At 33.3% G+C, this 22,745-nt stretch overlaps 5 protein-coding genes across 5 annotated transcripts; all 5 read right to left on the reverse strand.

Moving 5' to 3' along the window:
• Positions 1-1,433: 1,433 nt before the first annotated feature.
• Positions 1,434-3,036, reverse strand: LOC119608108 (hyphally regulated cell wall protein 3-like). Its single transcript, XM_037962384.1, has 2 exons — positions 2,830-3,036; positions 1,434-2,525 (listed from the first exon to the last, which is right to left on the reverse strand). Exons 1-2 carry the CDS (start codon positions 2,830-2,832, stop codon positions 1,518-1,520), a joined length of 1,011 nt encoding a protein of 336 aa, XP_037818312.1. The 5' UTR covers positions 2,833-3,036; the 3' UTR covers positions 1,434-1,517.
• A 998-nt stretch (positions 3,037-4,034) lies between these two features.
• Positions 4,035-5,311, reverse strand: LOC119608110 (dentin sialophosphoprotein-like). The gene is made up of 2 exons (XM_037962386.1): positions 5,256-5,311; positions 4,035-4,894 (listed from the first exon to the last, which is right to left on the reverse strand). Exons 1-2 carry the CDS (start codon positions 5,256-5,258, stop codon positions 4,088-4,090), a joined length of 810 nt encoding a protein of 269 aa, XP_037818314.1. The 5' UTR covers positions 5,259-5,311; the 3' UTR covers positions 4,035-4,087.
• A 2,957-nt stretch (positions 5,312-8,268) lies between these two features.
• On the reverse strand, positions 8,269-9,153 carry LOC119608102. The gene is made up of 2 exons (XM_037962371.1): positions 9,081-9,153; positions 8,269-9,011 (listed from the first exon to the last, which is right to left on the reverse strand). The coding sequence occupies exons 1-2, from the start codon at positions 9,081-9,083 to the stop codon at positions 8,640-8,642; spliced, it is 375 nt and encodes a 124-aa protein (XP_037818299.1). The 5' UTR covers positions 9,084-9,153; the 3' UTR covers positions 8,269-8,639.
• A 1,965-nt stretch (positions 9,154-11,118) lies between these two features.
• On the reverse strand, positions 11,119-12,436 carry LOC119608107 (dentin sialophosphoprotein-like). Its single transcript, XM_037962383.1, has 2 exons — positions 12,231-12,436; positions 11,119-12,055 (listed from the first exon to the last, which is right to left on the reverse strand). The coding sequence occupies exons 1-2, from the start codon at positions 12,231-12,233 to the stop codon at positions 11,189-11,191; spliced, it is 870 nt and encodes a 289-aa protein (XP_037818311.1). The 5' UTR covers positions 12,234-12,436; the 3' UTR covers positions 11,119-11,188.
• Positions 12,437-15,502: 3,066 nt separating this feature from the next.
• LOC119608111 (skin secretory protein xP2-like) lies at positions 15,503-17,223 on the reverse strand. The gene is made up of 5 exons (XM_037962387.1): positions 17,191-17,223; positions 16,653-17,141; positions 16,519-16,583; positions 16,255-16,314; positions 15,503-16,124 (listed from the first exon to the last, which is right to left on the reverse strand). Exons 1-5 carry the CDS (start codon positions 17,221-17,223, stop codon positions 15,512-15,514), a joined length of 1,260 nt encoding a protein of 419 aa, XP_037818315.1. The 3' UTR covers positions 15,503-15,511.
• Positions 17,224-22,745: the final 5,522 nt, after the last annotated feature.

Raw genomic sequence — 22,745 nt, forward strand, 5'->3', positions numbered from 1 at the left:
AACAGTCACTAAAAATTGAAAGAGTTTATATTGACCAAAAGTCCACATAAGAACTTTCCGAAACTCAATTTAATAATACAGGCCAACTAAACGTTAAATAGTTACTTTTGTTGAAACCTAGAGGCCAAAATTTCTCCATCACATCGCATATTGGATATATCGTGACCTAAAATTTGGAAAACCACCGTTTTTGGTGATATTTGAAACGTTATAAAATCTATTATTATGTCGCCTGAAAGTCCAATTTGTCAGCTTCAAGATTCTAGTCTTCGTAAACTCCAGATTAACTATAAATTGGTATTTTCAAATAGTCTGGAATATGTTTTATTAATCCAGAAATAACCTTTAAGAAATTCCATATTTACTGGATCACATCACCACGATTTGACGGCCAAAATATTTTCAATTACATAATCTATAACTAATCTAAACGTTAACATGTTAAGCAATTCAAACCACTGTGCATGGTAGTAATTTAGTGGGAATACATGAATTTAATGTTACTGATACTCAATGAAAGTGCATCCATAAATTGTATCTTAAATATTTTGTCACTTTCTTTAAATAAAACAAGTCAACTTTTGTGTGCGTTTTCATTTACGACACGTAACGAACATTAAACCGACCACTTAATACACTTCTAATTAATTAATTTGAAAAGGCATGTTGCTTAAAAAAGATTTAAGTAAACTAAGGCCGAATATACCTCGATCGTGAAAGCAAATGAGCAGATTTGTAATAATTGGAAATAATTTCGGGAACACACATATAAGTTAAAGTTTGATTAACCACTAAACCACATAACCAAATAGTTCAAACTTTTCCCTGTAGGGTATACCACAGTATCAAAGTCAATAGTCTGTAAAATTTTGTTTAATCATTATATCAGTTGGTATAAAAGAAAGTAGACTTACATTGAGCCTATTTAGTGTAGTTTCATATTTTGCAATATAAAGTAAAGTTAAACTAAAAGGTAAATTTCTGTAATAATATAAACTTAAAAAATATATAAACAAAGTAACTTTTAAATATTTACAGAATATGGGTGAATTGCTTCACATGTTATTAATTAAAATTGTATTACTATGGCTCATTAGTCTACCCGCCTCAACACTGGCCAGTACAACACCCATGTCAAATGAAATTAACCCTACAAAGGCAGAAAAAGTTTATGTTCGTACTTCGGATTTAGTGTTGAGAGAAAATAGTGGCATACCCTTGATATATCATTTCATCACCGATTATCCTCATCCACACATACCCTCTAATAACTATATAAAACCTTGGGAAGTGGTGGCCTCAAAATCGATAAGAGTTAAAAATCTGGAAGGTGTTAATAGTCGAATTTTGAAAAAGAATAATATTTTGTATTTAGCTAAAACAAATGAATCGGAAGAGAATAAAATAAATAATTGAGAAAAAAGCCGGAACTGTTAAAATTTTTTTAGATTTTTTATTTGTTGTTGTTTTTTTGGTCTTTAAAGGGGATTTAAAAGAAATAGTCTCTTGTTTAAGGTTTAGTATACATAACCACCATCAGCGGCGTATTGGGTATCAACACCAGAGGCAGCAGCTTGTGGAGCAGAGTAGCTGGAGTCGGTGTAGGAGGTAGAGTAAGAGGGAGCTGAGTAGGAAGCAGCAGCTTCAGGAGCAGAGTAGCTGGAACCAGAGCTGGAGTCAGAAGAGAAGCTACCACGGCTGCTGAAACTAGCAGAGCTATCGGGAGCAGAGTATTGCTGGGAAGTGAAAGTGGAAGCAGCTTCAGGGGCTGAGTAGCTAGAATCAGCAGTGTAGCTAGTGCTTTCAGGAGCGACAAAAGAAGCAGCACCTATGGGAGCCGAGAAGCTGGAGCTAGATTTGTAAGAGCTGCTGGCGGCGGGAGCTTTGTATTCAGTAGTCTTGAAGGAAGAGAAAGAAGCAGCACTTTCAGGAGCAGAGTAGCTAGAATCAGAATCGGAAGAGAATCCACTGCGGCTGCTGAAACTGGCAGAGGTGTCAGGGGCAGAGTATTGGTTGGAAGCGAATGAGGATGAAGCTTCTGGGGCAGAGTAGCTGGAATCAGATTTGAAAGTGCCAGAGCTGGTAGAAGCGGGAGCTTGGTATTCAGTAGTTTTGAAGGATGAGAAAGAAGCAGCACTTTCGGGAGCAGAGTAGCTGGAATCCGATTTGAAAGAGCCAGAGCTGCCGGAAGCGGGAGCTTGGTATTCAGTAGTCTTGAAAGTAGAGGCAGCGCTTTCGGGAGCAGAGTAGCTGGAGCCGGAATCTGAAGAGAATCCACTGCGGCTGCTGAAACTAGAAGAGGCAGCAGGTGCAGAGTATTGTTGAGAGGTGAAGGTGGAAGCAGATTCAGGAGCAGAGAAGCTGGAGCCAGATTTGAAAGAACCACTGCTGGAGGCAGGAGCCGAAGCATAATGTTCATGTGAGCTGCTGGCTGCACCATGGGGTGGCAAGTATGTTCTGTCCAAGTGGCTGACATCGGCGGCAGCCAAGGCAACGACAGCGAACAAAACAGCGGTGAAGAATTTCTATAAGAGAGAGGATGAAAATTAAAGAATGTTAGTAATTGCCTAAATTTGATGAATTTTAGAGGAACCATAGACTTTTTTCAGCTATTTTAATTTGTTATTTTTAGAACACTATATTTTAGTAATTTCGAATATTGCAAATTTTTTTCTAGATTTTGGATTACGTCACAAAGTTCCATTTGTATTAAACATATAGTTAAATTTTTTTTGATGGTACTTAATTTTTAATGAAACATAATTTCGTTAAACACTTTTAATGATTTTTTTTTAAATCCTTTAATATTTCTTAAAATCACTAACTAACCATTTTTGTAGAAGTATTGCTTTCAAGAATGAAACTACTGATACTGATTTAATAATTGTCATACACTTGATATTTATACTAATTTTGTTTAGAACATGAATTAGAAATAGATATTCTAATTTTCTTGTTGTCTATTTTGCACTTTTTAGATGCGTCTAGTGTTTATTTTAGTATTTTGGTTAAAACTTGCTCTATTAAAGTTCTCAGACATTGGAATCTTTCTTTTGCTAACTGGGCAAATCTAAGATAACAACTTTTTCTTCTAGTTAAACTAAAATATGTTAATTTTTTTCGTTTACCAACAAAAATAATAAAATATTTTGTTTATGTTATGTTTGCATATATAATTGCAATCAATCTGAACGGAAACCGGAATTTGTTTAATTTCGGCAAAAATTATTAAAAACTGCAAAATAATTTTGTTTATATTTAAATGGAATTTTTAAATTAAAACCCAGCAACCAGTTATCAGAAGTTTGGGGTTTAAAAAGTATGTTTTAGAGGGTAAGCAAATCCTTTGGAAAGAATGGGGCAATGTTGCAAATGATGGCTTCACTAGAACCCTTGTAAATTGTTTAGTTCTTCCGTTCCTGCATCTACATGTGTATGCTTTGTTTTATTTCCTTTTGCAATATATGGAAATACATATTTATAATGGACCCAATAGTTTTCCAATACAATTAGAAATTTGTCATAGGAATATTACACAACCGTTACACAATCTAACTAAAGAGAATCGAATTGAACCTAATTCATGAAGATCTGAGGAGGGATACTGATAATGGAACTACATGTTTTAAAACTTTATATACTCAAGGTAAAAAAGTTAAACTATTTCTTAAATCTATTTTTTCAAGCCTCGAGACTATTTAAATACATGTTTAAACATTTCCCTTCTAGTTGGCTTACTCAGGAGTCACACTTCATTTAAAACTTTTAATTAAAATATCTGACTCAAAACTGTTTAATTTCTCCGTCATAACATTACTAAACATGGATTCACTTTGATTTTGAACCACATCATCTAACATTGATTGTTTCTAAACACTCATTGGAATGAAGAGCAAACAAACAAGAATCGAAGAACTTCGTTATCACTTAAACTGCTATATAGTTATTTGTATAACAACGTTTTGCTGGGTATTAAAATGTTTATGAATTTTTAACTAATCTCCAAAAAATATTTAATAAATGAAAGAAATAAATTATTTGTATCAATATTTTTAAATTGTTTTATTGTCACTTTTGATTTTCAAGTTTAGTAAACATAACCACCATCGGCAGCATATTGGGTATCAACACCAGAGGCAGCAGTGTGTGGAGCAGAGAAACTGGAGTCGGCGAAAGAGGGAGCAGAGTGGGAAGCTGCTGATTCAGGAGCAGAGAAGCTGGAACCGGAATTGAAAGAACTGGAATCGGAGGAGAATCCACTGCGGCTGCTGAAACTGTCAGAGCTGTCGGGAGCAGAGTATTGCTTGGAGGTGAAAGAGGAAGCAGTTTCAGGGGCAGAGTAGCTGGAGCTAGATTTGAAGGAGCTACTGGATGAGGGTGACTTGTAGTCAGTAGTCTTGGAAGAGGTGAAAGAAGCAGCACTTTCGGGAGCAGAGAAGCTAGAGTCGGATTTGAAGGAGCTGGAGCCAGATTTGAAGGAACCCGAAGCGGGTGCTTTGTATTCAGTGGTCTTGAAAGAGGAGGTAGATGCAGCACTTTCAGGGGCCGAGTAGCTGAAGTCAGAATCGATGGAGTTGGAAACAGGTGCCTTGTATTCGGACTTTTTGGAAGAAGTGAAGGAAGCAGCACTTTCGGGAGCAGAGAAGCTGGAATCGGAAGAGAAACCACTACGGCTGCTGAAACTGCTAGAGCTATCAGAAGCAGATTCAGGAGCAGAGAAGCTAGAGCCAGATTTAAATGAACCCGAAGAAGAACCAAAGCTAGAAGGAGCCGATTCGTAATGTTCATGAGTGCTGCTGGCAGCACCATGAGGTGGCAAATATGATCTATCCAAATGGCTTACATCGGCGGCAGCTAAAGCAACGACGGCGAACAAAACAGCTACGAAGAATTTCTATAATAAAGAGAAAAAAGAGAAATACATATTAATTAACTGCGATATTGTATAATATAACGATAAAACCTCTTGATATTTATTTAAATATTTTTTGTTAAATATTTATTAATATTTCAGTATTAAATAAATTATGCATTGATATTTTAATAAACATTAAGCTACTGTTTTAGATAAAAATAAAATTTGCACGGATTAATTAGCTGTTTATGCTAATATGACTTGCTGAGGGAATTGTTGTATACAAATTTTGTAGGTCCGATTAGACTAAGTATTTGTATTATTATAATTAAATTTTTGTTAATAACAACTATTTTATAAATTTCACTTTTTCAATATCAATCTTTAAAAATTCACTAACCATTTTTACTAATGGAAGTACTGTTTCTTAGAATAATACTACTGATACTGATTTTATCATGTTTCATCAATTCTTATTTATATAATGGCAAAACCTTCTAATTTTGGCATTAAAAATTCACCTAATAACTTATTGTTTTTCTCGATTGTGTAATTGCACATGTGGCATCTATTATCAATTATTTTGATTTAAATGAAAGTAAATTTAACAAAAAAACTTGATCCATTAAGCTTCTCAAATATTCGTGCCAAAAATTGACAACAACTTTTTCTTCTGCGAAAAAAAAAATAATTAATTAATTTATCAAATAATTAAGAATGTCATCTATTAAGTCATTAATTTGCAATTAATACATGCATGGCATTTGTGTTAAAAGTTAGATATTTAAGATAAAGAATACACTGTTGTTGGTATTATTATCAGGGAAACCAAAAAATTTTATTTAAAAAACTTATTTTATGTGCATTAAATATGCGGGAAAAATAAAATAACAAATAAAAGTTTTAATAAGGGTTTTCATTTAAACGCTTAAGTTTCCCATTTGTGCAAGTGGGCACAATTACAATGATCAATTACAATATTTATAAACATTTTACAGCAATGTCCAACGAAATCAAAAAATAAAAAATAAATTATTTTAACAAAAATTTGTACAAAATATGCTAAAAATGTGAATATGCAAGTCCATAATTTCAAAAGTGAACAATAGTGAACTAATAAATCTGTTCACTATTGTTCACTTGCACAATGAGTTTGCTCAAGTTTGCCAGTGTAAATAGTCGCTCAAACTTATAAGGGTTGTGCAAATCAATTTTCATAGAATTCAATTGCAAGAATGGAAACGTGCACAGGTTGCACAGTTTACGAGGGTTTTGAACGTTTAGTTAGTTAGTTAGTTAGTTAGTTAGTTAGTTAGTTAGTTAGTTAGTTAGTTAGTTAGTTAGTTAGTTAGTTAGTTAGTTAGTTAGTTAGTTAGTTAGTTAGTAGTTAGTTAGTTAGTTAGTTAGTTAGTTAGTTAGTTAGTTAGTTAGTTAGTTAGTTAGTTAGTTAGTTAGTAGTTAGTTAGTTAGTTAGTTAGTTAGTTAGTTAGTTAGTTAGTTAGTTAGTTAGTTAGTAGTTAGTTAGTTAGTTAGTTAGTTAGTTAGTTAGTTAGTTAGTTAGTTAGTTAGTTAGTTAGTTAGTTAGTTAGTTAGTTAGTTAGTTAGTTAGTTAGTTAGTTAGTTAGTTAGTTAGTTAGTTAGTTAGTTAGTTAGTTAGTTAGTTAGTTAGTTAGTAGTTAGTTAGTTAGTTAGTTAGTTAGTTAGTAGTTAGTTAGTTAGTTAGTTAGTTAGTTAGTTAGTTAGTTAGTTAGTTAGTTAGTTAGTTAGTTAGTTAGTTAGTTAGTTAGTTAGTTAGTTAGTTAGTTAGTTAGTTAGTTAGTTAGTAGTTAGTTAGTTAGTAGTTAGTTAGTTAGTTAGTTAGTTAGTTAGTTAGTTAGTTAGTTAGTTAGTTAGTTAGTTAGTTAGTTAGTTAGTTAGTTAGTTAGTTAGTTAGTTAGTTAGTTAGTTAGTTAGTTAGTTAGTTAGTTAGTTAGTTAGTAGTTAGTTAGTTAGTTAGTAGTTAGTTAGTTAGTTAGTTAGTTAGTTAGTTAGTTAGTTAGTTAGTTAGTTAGTTAGTTAGTTAGTTAGTTAGTTAGTTAGTTAGTTAGTTAGTTAGTTAGTTAGTTAGTTAGTTAGTTAGTTAGTTAGTTAGTTAGTTAGTTAGTTAGTTAGTTAGTTAGTTAGTTAGTTAGTTAGTTAGTTAGTTAGTTAGTTAGTTAGTTAGTTAGTTAGTTAGTTAGTTAGTTAGTTAGTTAGTTAGTTAGTTAGTTAGTAGTTAGTTAGTTAGTTAGTTAGTTAGTTAGTTAGTTAGTTAGTTAGTTAGTTAGTTAGTTAGTTAGTTAGTTAGTTAGTTAGTTAGTTAGTTAGTTAGTAGTAGTTAGTTAGTTAGTTAGTTAGTTAGTTAGTTAGTTAGTTAGTAGTTAGTTAGTTAGTTAGTTAGTTAGTTAGTTAGTTAGTAGTTAGTTAGTTAGTTAGTTAGTTAGTTAGTTAGTTAGTTAGTTAGTTAGTAGTTAGTAGTTAGTTAGTAGTTAGTTAGTTAGTTAGTTAGTTAGTTAGTTAGTTAGTTAGTTAGTTAGTTAGTTAGTTAGTTAGTTAGTTAGTTAGTTAGTTAGTTAGTTAGTAGTTAGTTAGTTAGTTAGTTAGTTAGTAGTTAGTTAGTTAGTAGTTAGTTAGTTAGTTAGTTAGTTAGTTAGTTAGTTAGTTAGTTAGTTAGTTAGTTAGTTAGTTAGTTAGTTAGTTAGTAGTTAGTTAGTTAGTTAGTTAGTTAGTTAGTTAGTTAGTTAGTTAGTTAGTTAGTCTTTGAATCGACGTACAATAAAAATCATTCAATTCTATATTTTGGTTTCCCTGCTTACACAGGCCAACGAAATTAATGTTTTAACTATTTCCTACAGCAAATTTTTTTTTTACGTTTTATGCTTAACTTAAATGGTTTGTTGCTGTACATATGGCTCTTTATTATATACTTATCTCAAGCTTCCAGAAATATTACAAACATTAGTCTCCGAAATTTGTACAATTCAGATATCAGTCTGATATTATCAGGCACCGTCAATATGGGAGAGATGTCGACCTAACTTTTTACTACTTTAATCCCTTATTTACTGTCTATGAAATACGTGAATATTTAAAAAAATATTTTTTTCCTAGTACTGAGGGAAATGTGAACCCTTGGGCAAAATTGTTAAAAAAAAACAAATTTTTGGCATTTTGGATTAAAATTTTTGGAAATTTCGGGAGTTCCGTTGATTTTTTATGGATTAATATCATCATGAACAGATAATTTTGTATAGTGTCTGCTGTTTCTCTTACTTATTTTTCGTTAAGGTTTACTAACGAAAATATCGGCGATTTAAACTAGATTTTCCCCTGCTTAACGATATTGGTATAAAATTGCAGTACAGGACAAATACAAATTATTTAATTATACAAAATTTTTAAAAATTCATTTATTTCCGTTTATAAAATTTAAATCTAATATACATAACCACCATCAGCGGCGTATTGAGTATCGATACCAGAGGCCGAAGTTTGTGGAGCTGAGAAGCTGGAGTCGGCGGAGTAAGATGGAGCAGAGAAAGAAGCTGCTGACTCGGGGGCAGAGTAGCTGGAACTAGATTCGAAAGAGCTGGAAGCAGGAGCTTTGTATTCAGTGGTCTTGGAAGAGGTGAAGGAAGCAGCACTTTCGGGAGCAGAGAAGCTAGAGCCGGATTTGAAGGAGCTGGAGCCAGAAGCGGGGGCTTTGTATTCAGTGGTCTTGAAAGAGGAAGAAGAAGCTGCGCTTTCAGGGGCAGAGTAGCTGAAGTCAGAATCGATGGAGTTGGAAACAGGTGCCTTGTATTCGGTTTTTTTTGGAAGAGGTAAATGAAGCAGCACTTTCGGGAGCTGAGAAGCTGGAGCCGGAATCTGAAGAGAAACCACTACGGCTGCTGAAGCTGGCGGAGCTATCAGGTGCCGAGTATTGTTCAGAGGTGAAAGTTGAAGCAGATTCAGGAGCAGAGAAGCTAGAGCCAGATTTGAATGAACCCGAAGTAGAGCCAAAGCTAGAAGGAGCCGATTCGTAATGTTCATGAGTGCTGCTGGCAGCTCCATGAGGTGGCAAGTATGATCTATCCAAATGGCTTACATCGGCGGCTGCCAAGGCAACAACGGCGAACAAAACAGCGGTGAAGAATTTCTATAAAAAAGAAAAATTTTTAATAAAAATATTTATGTTTAAAATCATTACTTCTTTTAATCCACTAACCATTTTTGTTAAGGAAAGTATTGGTTGTTAGTTTGAAACTACTGATACTGATTTAATAATTGTCATTCTCTGGGTATTTATACGAACTTTTTTTAGAATAAAACATTCTAATTTTAAAATTAGATAATAAATCACCAAAAGCGATTGGTTTTTGTGATTCTACACATATTTTGTAGTTATTGATGCGTCTAGTTAGCATTATTCTTATTTATTTAGGTTAATTAAATAAAAACTTGCCGCTATTAATTAAAGTTCTAAAACACTTTCATTTTTTGTGAAAAACATTTTTTTTCTGCTATCAAAAAATATGCAAATTTTTCTAAAATTGTTTAAAATGCTAACAAACAGTTTTATTTGTTTTAATTATTGATTTGTAATAAAAACATTTGCTAACATGTTTGACATTGGACCATAAATAATATCTGCATTAAAGATCTTGTTTAAAGTATTTTATTTATAAATATACTAATAAATATCCTCTCTACTTTCATTGAATGCAAAATCGATGTTTATACAAAAACACTATAATTGCATGTAGGTCCCTAAATAAACCTATAATTGAGCAAATATTAAAAATCTTTGATCACTCATACTTGTCATACAAAATCGACCATCATATGAAAAACTTAAAATCGACTTTATAACCGTTATAAGTGTTTTAAGTGAGTAAGTATCAAAAATCTGTGATCACTCATAATTATATGGAAAACCTCCAATAGGGTCTTGCTTCTTAAATAGCGCTTCAATTGAGTAAATAGCAAAAATCTATAATAACTCATATTCACCGTCAAAGATAGATTAATAGGCTATTGCTTACCTTCGAAAAGGGTTCCTTTAAAGCTTTAAAGAGTTAACACTCGTTCTATTGAACTGTTCTGGAACTAGTTCATTTATCAATGATTTTTCTTTGATTTTGCTACCATCAGATCGAATACTAGGGTACTAGAGTTCTATCTTATATACACTTCACCATGATGTGCTAAAAAACAATCAGCACGAATTTTATTACAAAAAATCAAAAAATACCAATTGTAAAATGGTAAGGTACCAAAAAGTCCCCTTAATAAAGGCTCTACATGCATAATTTCATGTAAAAGTAGAAAATTCAAAAAGTATTTGTATAACGAAAAGTACCAAAAAGTTCCCTTTAATGTGTTCTCGTCTAATCCAGGGTCTACATACTTAATTTCATGTTTCTAGCTCCAATATTATAGAATATTCAAAAAGTACCTTTTGGAGAACGAAAAAGTACCAAAATAGTCCCCTTGTGTTCTCGCCTAATCCTGATTTTAAACAGCGTTCTATTCGATCGTATTTCCGATTTCCCAGATATCTGGGGTCTTCTGAAAACTGATTTCAACATACACACAAAGAAACAGACAGACGGACATGGCTAAATCGACTCCGCTATCTATAAGGATCCAGGATATGTATATACAATGACATATATAATGACAAACTTATATATACTTACTTATACAAACTTATACTTACACAAACTTATATATATATATACTATAGAAATTACAAACGGAATGACAAACTTATATATACTTATGCCCTTCTCACGAAGGTGAAGGGTATAATAACATTTACAACTTTTATAGAACTATTTTAGAAATAGTAATTTTTTTCATCAATTTTTATTTTCAATTGTGGAGATTAGGACCAGTTTTTTTCGTTGGTACAACTACATTTAATTATTTTATTATTTATGAATAAGGCTGTTACAACATTTTCCGATAAATTCGTGAATATGTTCTCTACTTAGTCATTCATATGTTGAGTATTTTTTGGGGTAAACAATATAATTTTCACTTGTTTTCTAAAGAGATTTTTGCTTTTTCATGTAAGTTTGAATATGAAAATGGCCAATATTATCCATCAAACAGAAAAACAAGAACATTATTTTTCATTAAACTAATGTATTTATGCTTATTGTCGTTTTCAAAGTCAACTCCGACAATGATTGGATGCTATGACAACTCCGACTGATTTGAAAACTATATCAGAGTAAAAGAAAAAACTGCACAAAATATGTATTTATATATCTTTTATAAACATGTTTAAAAATTGCTTTATTTTCGTTTTTGTTTTAATATTCAAATTTAGTATACATAACCACCATCAGTAGCGTATTTGGTATCAATACCAGAGGCAGCAGTTTGTGGAGCCGAGAAGCTGGAGTCGGAAGAGAAGCTGCCACGGCTGCTGAAACTGTCAGCGGTGTCTGGAGCAGAGTATTGCTTGGAGGTGAAAGAGGAAGCAGATTCTGGGGCGGAGAAGCTGGAGCCAGATTTGAAGGAACTGGTGGAAGAGGGAGCCTTGTATTCAGTAGTCTTGAAGGAAGAGAAGGAAGCAGCACTTTCAGGAGCAGAGTAGCTAGAGTCAGATTTAAAGGAGCTGGCAGCGGGAGCTTTGTATTCACTGGTCTTAAAGGAATTGAAAGAAGAGGCGGTATCAGGAGCCGAGAAGCTGGAGCCAGATTTGAAGGAGCTGGAAGCAGGAGCTTTGTATTCAGTGGTCTTGAAGGAATTGAAAGAAGAGGCGGTATCAGGAGCCGAGAAGCTGGAGCCCGATTTGAAAGAGCTGGAAGCGGGAGCTTTGTATTCAGTCTTTTTGGAAGAGGTAAAGGAAGCAGCACTTTCTGGAGCAGAGAAGCTAGAGCCTGATTTGGAAGAGCTGGAGTCGGAAGAGCTAGAGTCGGAAGAGAATCCACTACGGCTGCTGAAGCTGGAGGAGCTCTCAGGAGCAGAGTATTGCTTGGATGTGAAGGAGGAAGCAGATTCAGGAGCAGAGAAGCTGGAGCCGGATTTGAAGGAACCAGAGGTGGAGCCGAAGCTTGAGGGAGCCGATTCGTATTTTTCATGAGTGCTGCTGGCAGCTCCATGAGGTGGCAAGTATGTTCTATCCAAGTGGCTGACATCGGCGGCAGCCAAGGCAACAACGGCGAACAAAACAGCGGCGAAGAATTTCTGTAACATTGAAAAAAAAATAATTATTAAGAATGATTCCAGTCGTATGAAAGGGAAGCTTTGGAAAAATCCAATAGTAATCCATCAAAGTAATTTAGTTTGCTTTGATTGAAGTGTTCCTTTTGGGAAGTTTCTAATAGAGATTTTCCCATTGTTATGTATGTATTTCACTAACCATTTTGGCTAACTGAAGTATTGCTTTCTAGAATGAAACTACTGATACTGATTTAACAATTGCCAGTCTTTGGATATTTATACTAATTTTTTAGTTAGAAATAATGTTTTTGTACTTATTGATGCGTCTAGTGTACAGAAATGTAAATATGACAATAACTTGCTCCATTAAAGTTCTCAAATATACGAATCTTTCACTATCCAATAACAACTTTTTCTTCTATTTTTAAATTGTTTACTAAACAAATAAAAAAATATTATTTAAGCTAAGTTTGCATTTATAATTGCAAGCAATCTGAACGGAAACCGGAATTTGTTAAAATCCTAAAATCAAAAAAAGATGGAAATAATTTGTTTAATTTAGTTATTGGCTTTGCAATTAATACTAAATAACCCAGCGACATTTGTTCAGAATTTTGGCAATCGATTTTTATTATCTCGCACTTTGAAGTTTCGACTTATTGCCATAACATGGGTTTTAAATTGTTCGTTGGGTTATTTGGTTATTATTTATTTAGTGTGTTTAATTTTAAGATGCTCAACATGTTTATTTCATCTTTCACTTCCACTCACAGATGCAAAATATTATTTGACACATAAAATATTTAATTTTTGGTTGGTGTACATTATAAAAATTTATTTAACATTTTTATTGCTTATTTTTTAATTTATGTTGTTATTTTTATGTTTAACAAATTATTAAAATAGTTTTCTATCACATTAAAATATTAAGTATTCAGTTTAGTTTAATTTATTAAAATTATATTCAATTCTATGTGTAAAATTAACCATTTTGTTGTTATATGTTTTCTTAGATATAAGAATATTTTTTTAAGATCTCTTAGACTTAAACGTATAAAGAAACAATGTATGTATTTATGGGAAATTTTAATGTTTTAAAAACTTTGATGAATGTCTTTAAGATTTTAAAAATTGCAGCAAATTTTGTTTGTCAAGTCTTAGTACTTCTCATTCTATTGATTAAATGAAGTAGTATTAAACACTCTCGCCAAGTAGTGAGAGGTAATACTAAACAAGTTTTTAACAAACCGCTGGTGGACTTCGATCTAATTGCATAAATAATATAGTTTAGATTTTAATTTAATTCTAGTATAATTTAATTGGAAATAAGAAGATGCTGTTGGGATTTTCCAAACATTTCTATAACACATGCTTAATGTGATTGTATACTGTCCAACACTCACCCTCGAATGACTTGCAAAAGATACTAAGTTAGATAGACTAGAGACAGTTCAACACTCTCCCCCGATTGACTTGCAAAATATACACAGGTGGCTATTTTTGAATATGATTCTCCTGGATCATAAACAAGCTCTTTGCTTAAGTACTCGAGCTGTGTATTATCATGTTGTAGTAACTCGACATGAGAAGAACACCTGAATACTCCAAAAAAGAAGAGGCAATCAATAATAGTTTTCAGTTAAGAGTGCGCTAGAATATGCGATGGCTAATCACTCGTAATATCGAATAACTCACTCCAAATGGATTACATAAATAAAACCATGCTAAACTGGCCCTTTAATTTGACAAGAAAGATTTTTACGCCACGAAATGTAGATATTCCTGATAGGAAATGGTAATTACCTCAGTGGACAGTAGACTATCATTCACATTATGACAACTGTTGAGGTGGCAACAACACAGGAGGCTTCTCCAAAAACATAAGACATCGTTATAGTACCAGCATAACCTGTCTAGGGCACTCAAAGGAAAGTTTCTACGAAACTTAACGCACTTACATATAACTGATCCATACTTCTTGTATAAAGATCCTCCACGGAATGATAGACAATTATTGGTGTTTACCTGACAACAGAAGGGTGAGGATATACCCATTCGATTCAGTGTATTCCTTCCACGTGGTCGCGTAGCTTCATCGCCCAGAAATATGTTGAGATTACAACGGTACCGAAAGACTCATCCCGAAATACAAATATTTACATACATCAGAACTTTAATTAACCATCTATTTCCACGATTTAAATTTCAACTGCAGCCAACCGTACCCCAAGTTACTCCAATTATAACAAATATAAAGGGCATGTCCAGATTTTAGGTCTCGCAGACCAGAGCTATTGATAGCAACTCTATACCGAAGGATTGCAATAACACCAAGGTAATAGCGGTTCACTAATGTAACATCTCCTTTGAGAAGGAGTTCAAATAGGGAGGAGTGCTGCTGGACTAGATTTAAGAGACTAAGTATAAGATAATCCTTTGTATTGTTTCGAAAAGAAAACTGATTATAAGTCGGAGTAGTTGCTGTGGTCCTTTCACGTGGTTATGCAGCTTCATCGCCATGAAATACATATGCACCGAAAGACAAATATTTATATCAGACCCACGATTTGAATTTCAACCGCAGCCATCACGAGCACCCCAAAGGCACCTCAACTATAACCTGTACAGGCCAAGTCCAGATTTTAGTCTAGCAGACCAGAGCTGTTTATAGCAACTCCATACCGAAGGATTGCTAATAACACCTAGGATAAATCGGATCACCAATGTAATATTGGCTAACAACTTCTCCTTACAGTGGTGGCGATCTTGGATTAATGATGTCTCTTTAGTTAAAGATTTCGTGAGTAAGGTGATTGCGGATCAAAGAATTTTAATTATAGATTTTTGTTTAAAAATGTTAAAATATAAATTGTCAAAATCTGACATCAGTGGAAATCATTGCTGAACGGCAGTTTTTTCATCATACACAAAAACTTTTATAAAAACAAATATCTTACTACAAAGTCTTGCTCTTCTTCTACTGCTACAACTATTCGCAATATTTTTGTATAAAAACTATAAAGCATAACTTAAGGCTAAAAATTATCATGACTCAAAACTAAACAAATTTAACCAAGCGTTAAAATTATGTATGAACAACTATATATTAATTTGCCTTTCAAACTTTTAATTTCATATGAAAATTAATGAATCCGATGATGCAATCTAATAACCATTTAGCGCCTTCAATTAAATATTTCTAATTTTGTCTTTGACAATCTTCAATTAAAACAAAGCCGAATTTTAAACAAAAAAATTAAAAACAATTCTTTTATTAATGGAACTACTTAATTAAATGCGTTCGTTATAAAAAATTATCCTAAATGAGAAAAACAAATTATAAACAAGTAATAACAACACGAAAAAAATGCTAATATAAAACAAAATAATAATGATTAGAATTGTGTCATGGCGCAGCAATTCTATTAGTGATCACAACTTTCTTTTTCAAATTGAAAGAATTTCATAGAAATTCTTCAATTAGAATTTACGGTAGACATAACCGCCATTCTTGCCATAGACTGTACCAATTTCAGGGGTTGGTGCTGGGGCAGCTGGAGCCGGGGCCGATGTGGGGAAACTGATCTTTTGTGGGGCAGGTACAGAGTATTGTACATTTTGAGGAGCAGCGGATGTAGAAACGGATTGTTGTACGGGAGCTGGAGCAGAGTAGGATTGTTGTACTTGAGCAGCAGGTTGGTAGTTATAAGAACCACTTTCTACGCTTTGTTGTACTGGAGCCGGGACAGGAGCAGAGTATTGTTGTTGTACAGGAGCTGGGGCAGGAGCTGAGTATGATTGTTGCTGTACTTGTCCTTGAGCTTGATAGTTATATGAACCTGTTGCTACAGCAGCGGAGGAAGTGCTGACAGTTTGTTGTACTGATGCAGGAGCAGAGTATTGTTGTTGTACTGGTGCAGGGGCAGAGTATTGTTGTTGTACTGGAGCAGCAGGTTGATAGTTATAAGAACCACTTTCTACGCTTTGTTGTACTGGAGCTGGGGCAGGAGCAGAGTATTGTTGTTGTACAGGAGCTGGGGCAGGAGCAGAGTATTGTTGTTGTACTGGAGCTGGGGCAGGAGCGGAGTATTGTTGTTGCACTGGAGCTGGGGGCAGCAGCGGAGAATAATTGTACTGGAGTAGCAGATTGGTATCTATAAGATCCACCTTCTACAGCAGCTGATTGAGATTGTTGTACTGCAGCAGAGTAAGATTGTTGTACAGGAGCTGGGGCAGGAGCAGAGTATTGTTGTTGAACAGGTGCGGGGGCAGGAGCAGAGTAGCTCTGTTGAACTGGTGCGGGAGCAGGAGCTGAGTAGCTTTGTTGACCAGGAGCAGGATAATTATAAGCACCATTGTCTACGGCGCCAGTTGATTCAACACCTCCGAAGGATTGTTGTTGCTCATTAACTTCAAAAGATTGCTCTTGAACTTGACCGGCAGAAGAGTAGCTTTGTTGTACTTGAGCGGGAGCAGAGTAGGTTTGTTGGGGAGCTGGGGCAGGAGCAGAGTATGATTGTTGTGGTACTGGGGCTGGAGCAGAGTATGATTGCTGTTGTTGCACGGGAGGGAGATAGCTTTGTTGCACTGAAGCTGGAGCAGAGTATCTTTGTTGCTGTACTGGAGCTGGGGCGGGAGCAGAGTAAGATTGAACTGGGCTGGGAGCTGGAGCAGAGTAGCTTTGTTGCTGTACTGGAGCTGGAGCTGAATACTGTTGTTGTGGTGCAGGAGGCAAATAAGAGCGTTCAGATTGAGCTGGAGAAGAGTATGATTGTTGTTGTTGTTGTACTGGTGCAGGAGCAGAGTACGACTGTTGTTGTACTGGTGCAGGAGCAGAGTACGATTGTTGTTGAACTGGTGCAGAGTAATGTTGTTGTTGCTGCTGTTGTTGAACGGGAGCATTATAGTTGTAAGATCCAGCAGCTTGAGCATTTGAATGGCTTTGTGAACCAAAGCTTTGTTCTTGCCCCTGAGTTTGTTGTATAGAAAAGCTAGCTACTGGCACGGAAGCTTTGATCGATTCAATTTGAGCATGAGATTGCGATTGACTATAACTCTGTTGACTATAGCTCTGACCTGCCGATGACTGTTTAGGGTGTATAGGCGGCAACTTCGGTAGAAGCAGGAGCAGGATAATTATAACTGCCTAAATGGCTGACATCAGCACAGGCTAATGTGGCCAAAGCAGCCATCGTAATAACAAAGAAAGTTTTCTAAGAAATAAAAAGAAAAAAACACAATATCAATAACACTGTTGTCGAATTTCAAGGTGATATATTTGTAATCCATTCATTTAAAAGCTTCACCAAATATTTATATTTTTAGGCACTTTTCTATTAAACTTAAATATTTTATAAGTATCTTTTGTTAAAGTATAGTTTTTTTAATTGTTTTTATAGTATAGTTTTTAATAACTATTTTTTGTTATTATTTTTATATTATCGTTTAATAACTGACCATTTTGTTTTAAATTTGCTTAAGCACGGTTACTTTTTCGGTTGTACAGCTTACAAACGTTGAGTTTATACTGATGATCCCTCTCTGGTGTTCATGACAATTTATAAGCCATCATCTTCATTTTTGGTCAAAAAGGTTTAATACTGTCTTCTGGCCATTTTCTGTGCGTGTGAATAAGTGTGTGTGATGTATTTTTACCATTCAATTTCTTGAATGGTTAGTTAAATGAATGAATACAATAGTCTGCAGACTAGAAAACGTGAGGGTCTCTCTAACGCATGCCATTATCATCGTCATTATGATCAACTTTACTTGATACGCGTGCTGCTCTGCCAGCAAAAAGACCTAAATTAGTGCAAAAGCTGAAGATAGCAAATATTCGTGTAAATCGATCGAAACTTAAACAACAAACAAAACTCTCAGGGTCTAGTGCGGTAACACGCGCAGGCGTTGCACTCTCAGGCGCCCTCTTAAAGTCTTTGGTTTTATATGTTGTCTATTGTTTCTAATAAAACATAAAATTTATCTCAAACAGCAATTTACTTTCGTCCATAAAAGCAACAAAAGAAAGATTTTGATCAGCTGTTTTAGTTCACCTCCAAATCAAATTAACACCTCTTTATAAGCCTTTTATTCATATATGCGAAATAAAAAACTAAAACAAAGACAAACTTAAAATCCAATAAATCTTTAAAAATTTTTAAACAAATAACCATGTTGATAACATATTACTTTTATGTTGCAGCAACTATGTATATAGCTTGCCAACATATTGTTCATTATTTGTACAATATTAATGAGTTTCTTTGCCTCTCCACTTTTGTATTTAATTTGTAAGATTAATTATTGAAATTTGGTAAATAATTTTTATCTTATGCAAATACCTTTTTATACATAATATGTATGAAAACACATAAATATGTATATGTTTTTATATTTATTTAAAATTTTAACGTGTATTTTAAATCTATTTACCTGAATATGTGAAACATAAATGTAAGATAATGTGGTGATTCCGTAGTAGGCCTGCAATTAAGTTGATGAGCGCATTGTTTTGAAGTTTTTCTTTCCTACTTAATTGTGTTATAAAAAAAATTACTATAAATCATTTTGAAGAAGTTTATTATGATGGTTTTTAATAGAGGCCTCAATTAAAGAAATGTTATTGAGATCTGAGACAATGATTCGAATTTGTGTTGATTGAAAGATATATTTTCAAGGGCCTACGCGAGCTTGTTTGTTCTACCAAACTTTTAAAGACTTCTGTAAAAATGGTAGTTTATTAGAAATACTTAAATTGTGTAATTAGTGTTCATTCGTCATTTACAACATATTGGCCAACGATTTGGACGCGAGAAGAAACCGAGTTCAAGACGTTTATCATATGTATGTGACGGTCTATCAAGGCTCTTAACTCCCACGCAATAAGATTTAAATATATTCTCAATTGCATTTACTGTCTTTAAAAATTCAGATGTCACTTTTTGAGTTAATATGGAGTCCATATTAAATCATGATATGAAGACATTCGATATTAATATCCCAAAATAATCCGAAATTAATGGATCTTTGGCTGGGCAACGATATTTATCAATAAATGGAGGTTATTTTTGTAGCTAAGTTAAGTTCGTTGCTATAATAAATGCCTAGATGTTACCCAAATCCCTTTTTCACAGACAGGTATTGTTCAAGAGTGTTCGATGACCAAACTTTTCTGTCTTAATTCATGAAAAGAAGCAGGACAATAACAAAGAAGATGTTCGTCTTCTTCGTATTTAAAGAAAACCATTGACCAATGACCAGTTATAACCACTATGAGGTTTCTGACAGGGAATCATTTAGGTTTCTATCCATTATGGGCAAATCTCTTTGGTCTTTGTATAGGAGCTTCTCGGCTATAAATTTCATAGTTAACTTCTTCTTCTTCTTTATTGGCAAATATTAAAATTTTTTTACATTTATAATATTTATATTACAATCCATTTGGATCTTATGACATACGTAAAATAGATTTCCCATGTGATTCGATTTTCAGAACTTCTTCTCCAATTTCGCACACCAAGTTCGGATAGAGCTCCTTTACTTGATCTTTCCATCGGAGAGTTGGCCCGTCCTCTTCTGCGTTTTCCCTCTGGGAAATATTCGAAGGATTTTCTCGCCGGAACATTGTCATAGTTAAACTTGCTAATATTAAAGAATCCCCATGTCCAGTAACCCGCGAGATGATAACCGTCGAATATCTTGCTATCTCAGTGGAGAACACATTGTCATCTATCAGTAAGTTAAAAGATATTTCCTTCTAATAACATGTGGTTACTTTACTGGTCACTGCTTTGGCCTGAATTGGCAATTATTTAAACTAGTTCGAATAGATTCCACAGTCTACTCTTTCATTTGATTTTGTTCCGTCTGTGTGAAGGATTTCGTAATAAGAGTAAGATCTCTCTGAGTAACAAATTTCTGACTAGCAAATCCGTTGTCAATAGTGAGCTTACCACGTTTGTTAACTTTTAGACAACGGATGTGTATAAAATTTAGATTTGAAAACGTTGCGTTGTCAACATTACATAGTGTTGTCGATGTTATTGAACATTGTTGTCAATTTGGTACCAGGCGTGTATATTTCTTTTTCCCTCTGAGTAATATTGCCGGAAAATTTTAAAAATGTTCATCTTGGGGAGAGAAACGTGTAATAAGTTTTTGGTTGCTTAAGTTAGAGAATTGCTACTCCTGCAAAGACCGGGTAGTTGGAAGGAAAACAGAAGTTCTTCTCTTGATCTTGAACGAAGATAAAAACAATTCGGCTGATCTTAAATGTGAATAAGAATTCAAAATGATTGAATAAATTACATTGGAATTATAGAAGAATATGATGAAGCAATTACATGTAGGAGTAGTCCAATCGACACTATTAAGAAAATTATTGGACGGGTGCGTAATCCTGTTGTTTATATCTCTGTCTGTTGCATTTACCGTTAACCAAAGTGACGTTTTCAGCAGTTGCATACTTTCGATCACAATAGCGTCATTCTAAGTCTGTGCACATCGTACGAAAAGAGGGAATATTGTGTAATAGCAAGCCAATTTCAGGATGTTGTTGCATTTTTGTCCTTATACAAAGATATACAACTGTAAAATGTAATTGATAATCTAAACTTTCGATTGGATAAATACCGATAAAACATTTGCAAATATATAATAAATAAAACAGTTAATGGACTAATTGGTGACATTCACTAATAAATCATTTCGATTTTCCAATTATTCTAAGAAAATACTTTTACCTGTACATGATTAGCATAAATTAGATCTTTAATTCTCAAATAATTGAAATTCTCCCCATTATTACTAAAAATCAAATTTAAATAAAAACGCTGTTAACACACCTTCGCAAAACTAAGTCTAAGTTATTGAACTTATTCAAATAGAATGTCAATATTTAGGCTGGTTAAATATATAATTCCGCATTTTACGATTATAATACCAAATATGTCAACTTTGTTTTTTTACTCTTTTTTTTTGTTAATCTAATGACCCATATACATACAAATAACAAGATTAAATTTCTTCAGGGATTCCAAAAAATCTTTATATATACATATATTTTTTTTTTTATAAAAAAAAATAAGCTGCATAAATACATATTTATTCGAAAAACAATAATAGTATTTAATGCATTTGCATATGAATTTACTTGAATTATTTGCACAGTGGTCAAGTGACAAAGAAAAAATAAACATAGTTCGTGTTTAACATATTGTATTTATGTAAATGTCAAATACTTTAATTAATCAAATCAGTTAGATGTTTAGTTGATGGACGAAGTCAATAAAAGATGAATAATATAACAATAGATTTTTCAACAACTCATCTATGAAAGAAATATATCCATTGTTTTAAATAATGGCTAAATAAATTGAAGGCGTGTAGTGGTTAAAAACTGAATTGAATAGGTTTAAGACTTGTTAGCTGATTGTAAACTTGTTAATCAGATTGCAAACTATCTAAATCTTAAGATGATATGAGCGAGAAACCTTTTGGCAATAATAATCTATAGCCTATTCTATAGTCTAGTCTATAGTCTAGTCTATAGTCTAGTCTATAGTCTAGTCTATAGTCTAGTCTATAGTCTAGTCTATAGTCTAGTCTATAGTCTAGTCTATAGTCTAGTCTATAGTCTAGTCTATAGTCTAGTCTATAGTCTAGTCTATAGTCTAGTCTGTAGTCTAGTCTATAGTCTAGTCTATAGTCTAGTCTATAGTCTAGTCTATAGTCTAGTCTATAGTCTAGTCTATAGTCTAGTCTAGTCTATAGTCTAGTCTATAGTCTAGTCTATAGTATAGTCTATAGTCTAGTCTAGTCTAGTCTATAGTCTAGTCTAGTCTATAGTCTAGTCTATAGTCTAGTCTAGTCTATAGTCTAGTCTATAGTCTAGTCTATAGTCTAGTCTATAGTCTAGTCTATAGTCTAGTGTATAGTCTAGTCTATAGTCTAGTCTATAGTCTAGTCTATAGTCTAGTCTATAGTCTAGTCTATAGTCTAGTCTATAGTCTAGTCTATAGTCTAGTCTATAGTCTAGTCTATAGTCTAGTCTATAGTCTAGTCTATAGTCTAGTCTATAGTCTAGTCTATAGTCTAGTCTATAGTATAATTTATAGTCTAGTTTATAGTCTAGTCTATAGTCTAGTTTATAGTCTAGTTTATAGTCTAGTCTATAGTCTAGTCTATAGTCTAGTCTATAATCTAGTCTATAGTCTAGTCTATAGTCTAGTCTATAGTCTAGTCTATAGTCTAGTCTATAGTCTAGTCTATAGTCTAGTCTATAGTCTAGTCTATAGTCTAGTCTATAGTCTAGTCTATAGTCTAGTCTATAGTCTAGTCTATAGTCTAGTCTATAGTCTAGTCTATAGTCTAGTCTATAGTCTAGTCTATAGTCTAGTCTATACACTAGTAAAATCAAGTTTCGAAAATGTTTGATATTTTGTTCTATTGAGTTTCACTGTATATGTTTGGATTAACATATTGGCAACTATTAATTAACAATTAATTAATAAACAAGTGACGTTTTTTGATTTAAATTTGCAAGATTTTTACGAAAAAAAAAGAAATAAAGTTTATGTTAATAAAAAAATGCAACTAATAAAAACTATAAACATTTTTAAAAACTCGATTAAATTTTAAGAAAAGCAAACAAAACGACTAAACCCATAATTTAGCTTTTTTTTGGCAAAAACGTTAATAAACAAAGAGTTTGTAC

The sequence above is a fragment of the Lucilia sericata genome, unplaced genomic scaffold, assembly GCF_015586225.1.
Source record: "Lucilia sericata isolate MDLA Ls3-8-SP2 unplaced genomic scaffold, ASM1558622v1 Contig000792F_arrow, whole genome shotgun sequence".
Classification (NCBI taxonomy): Eukaryota; Metazoa; Arthropoda; class Insecta; order Diptera; family Calliphoridae; genus Lucilia; species Lucilia sericata.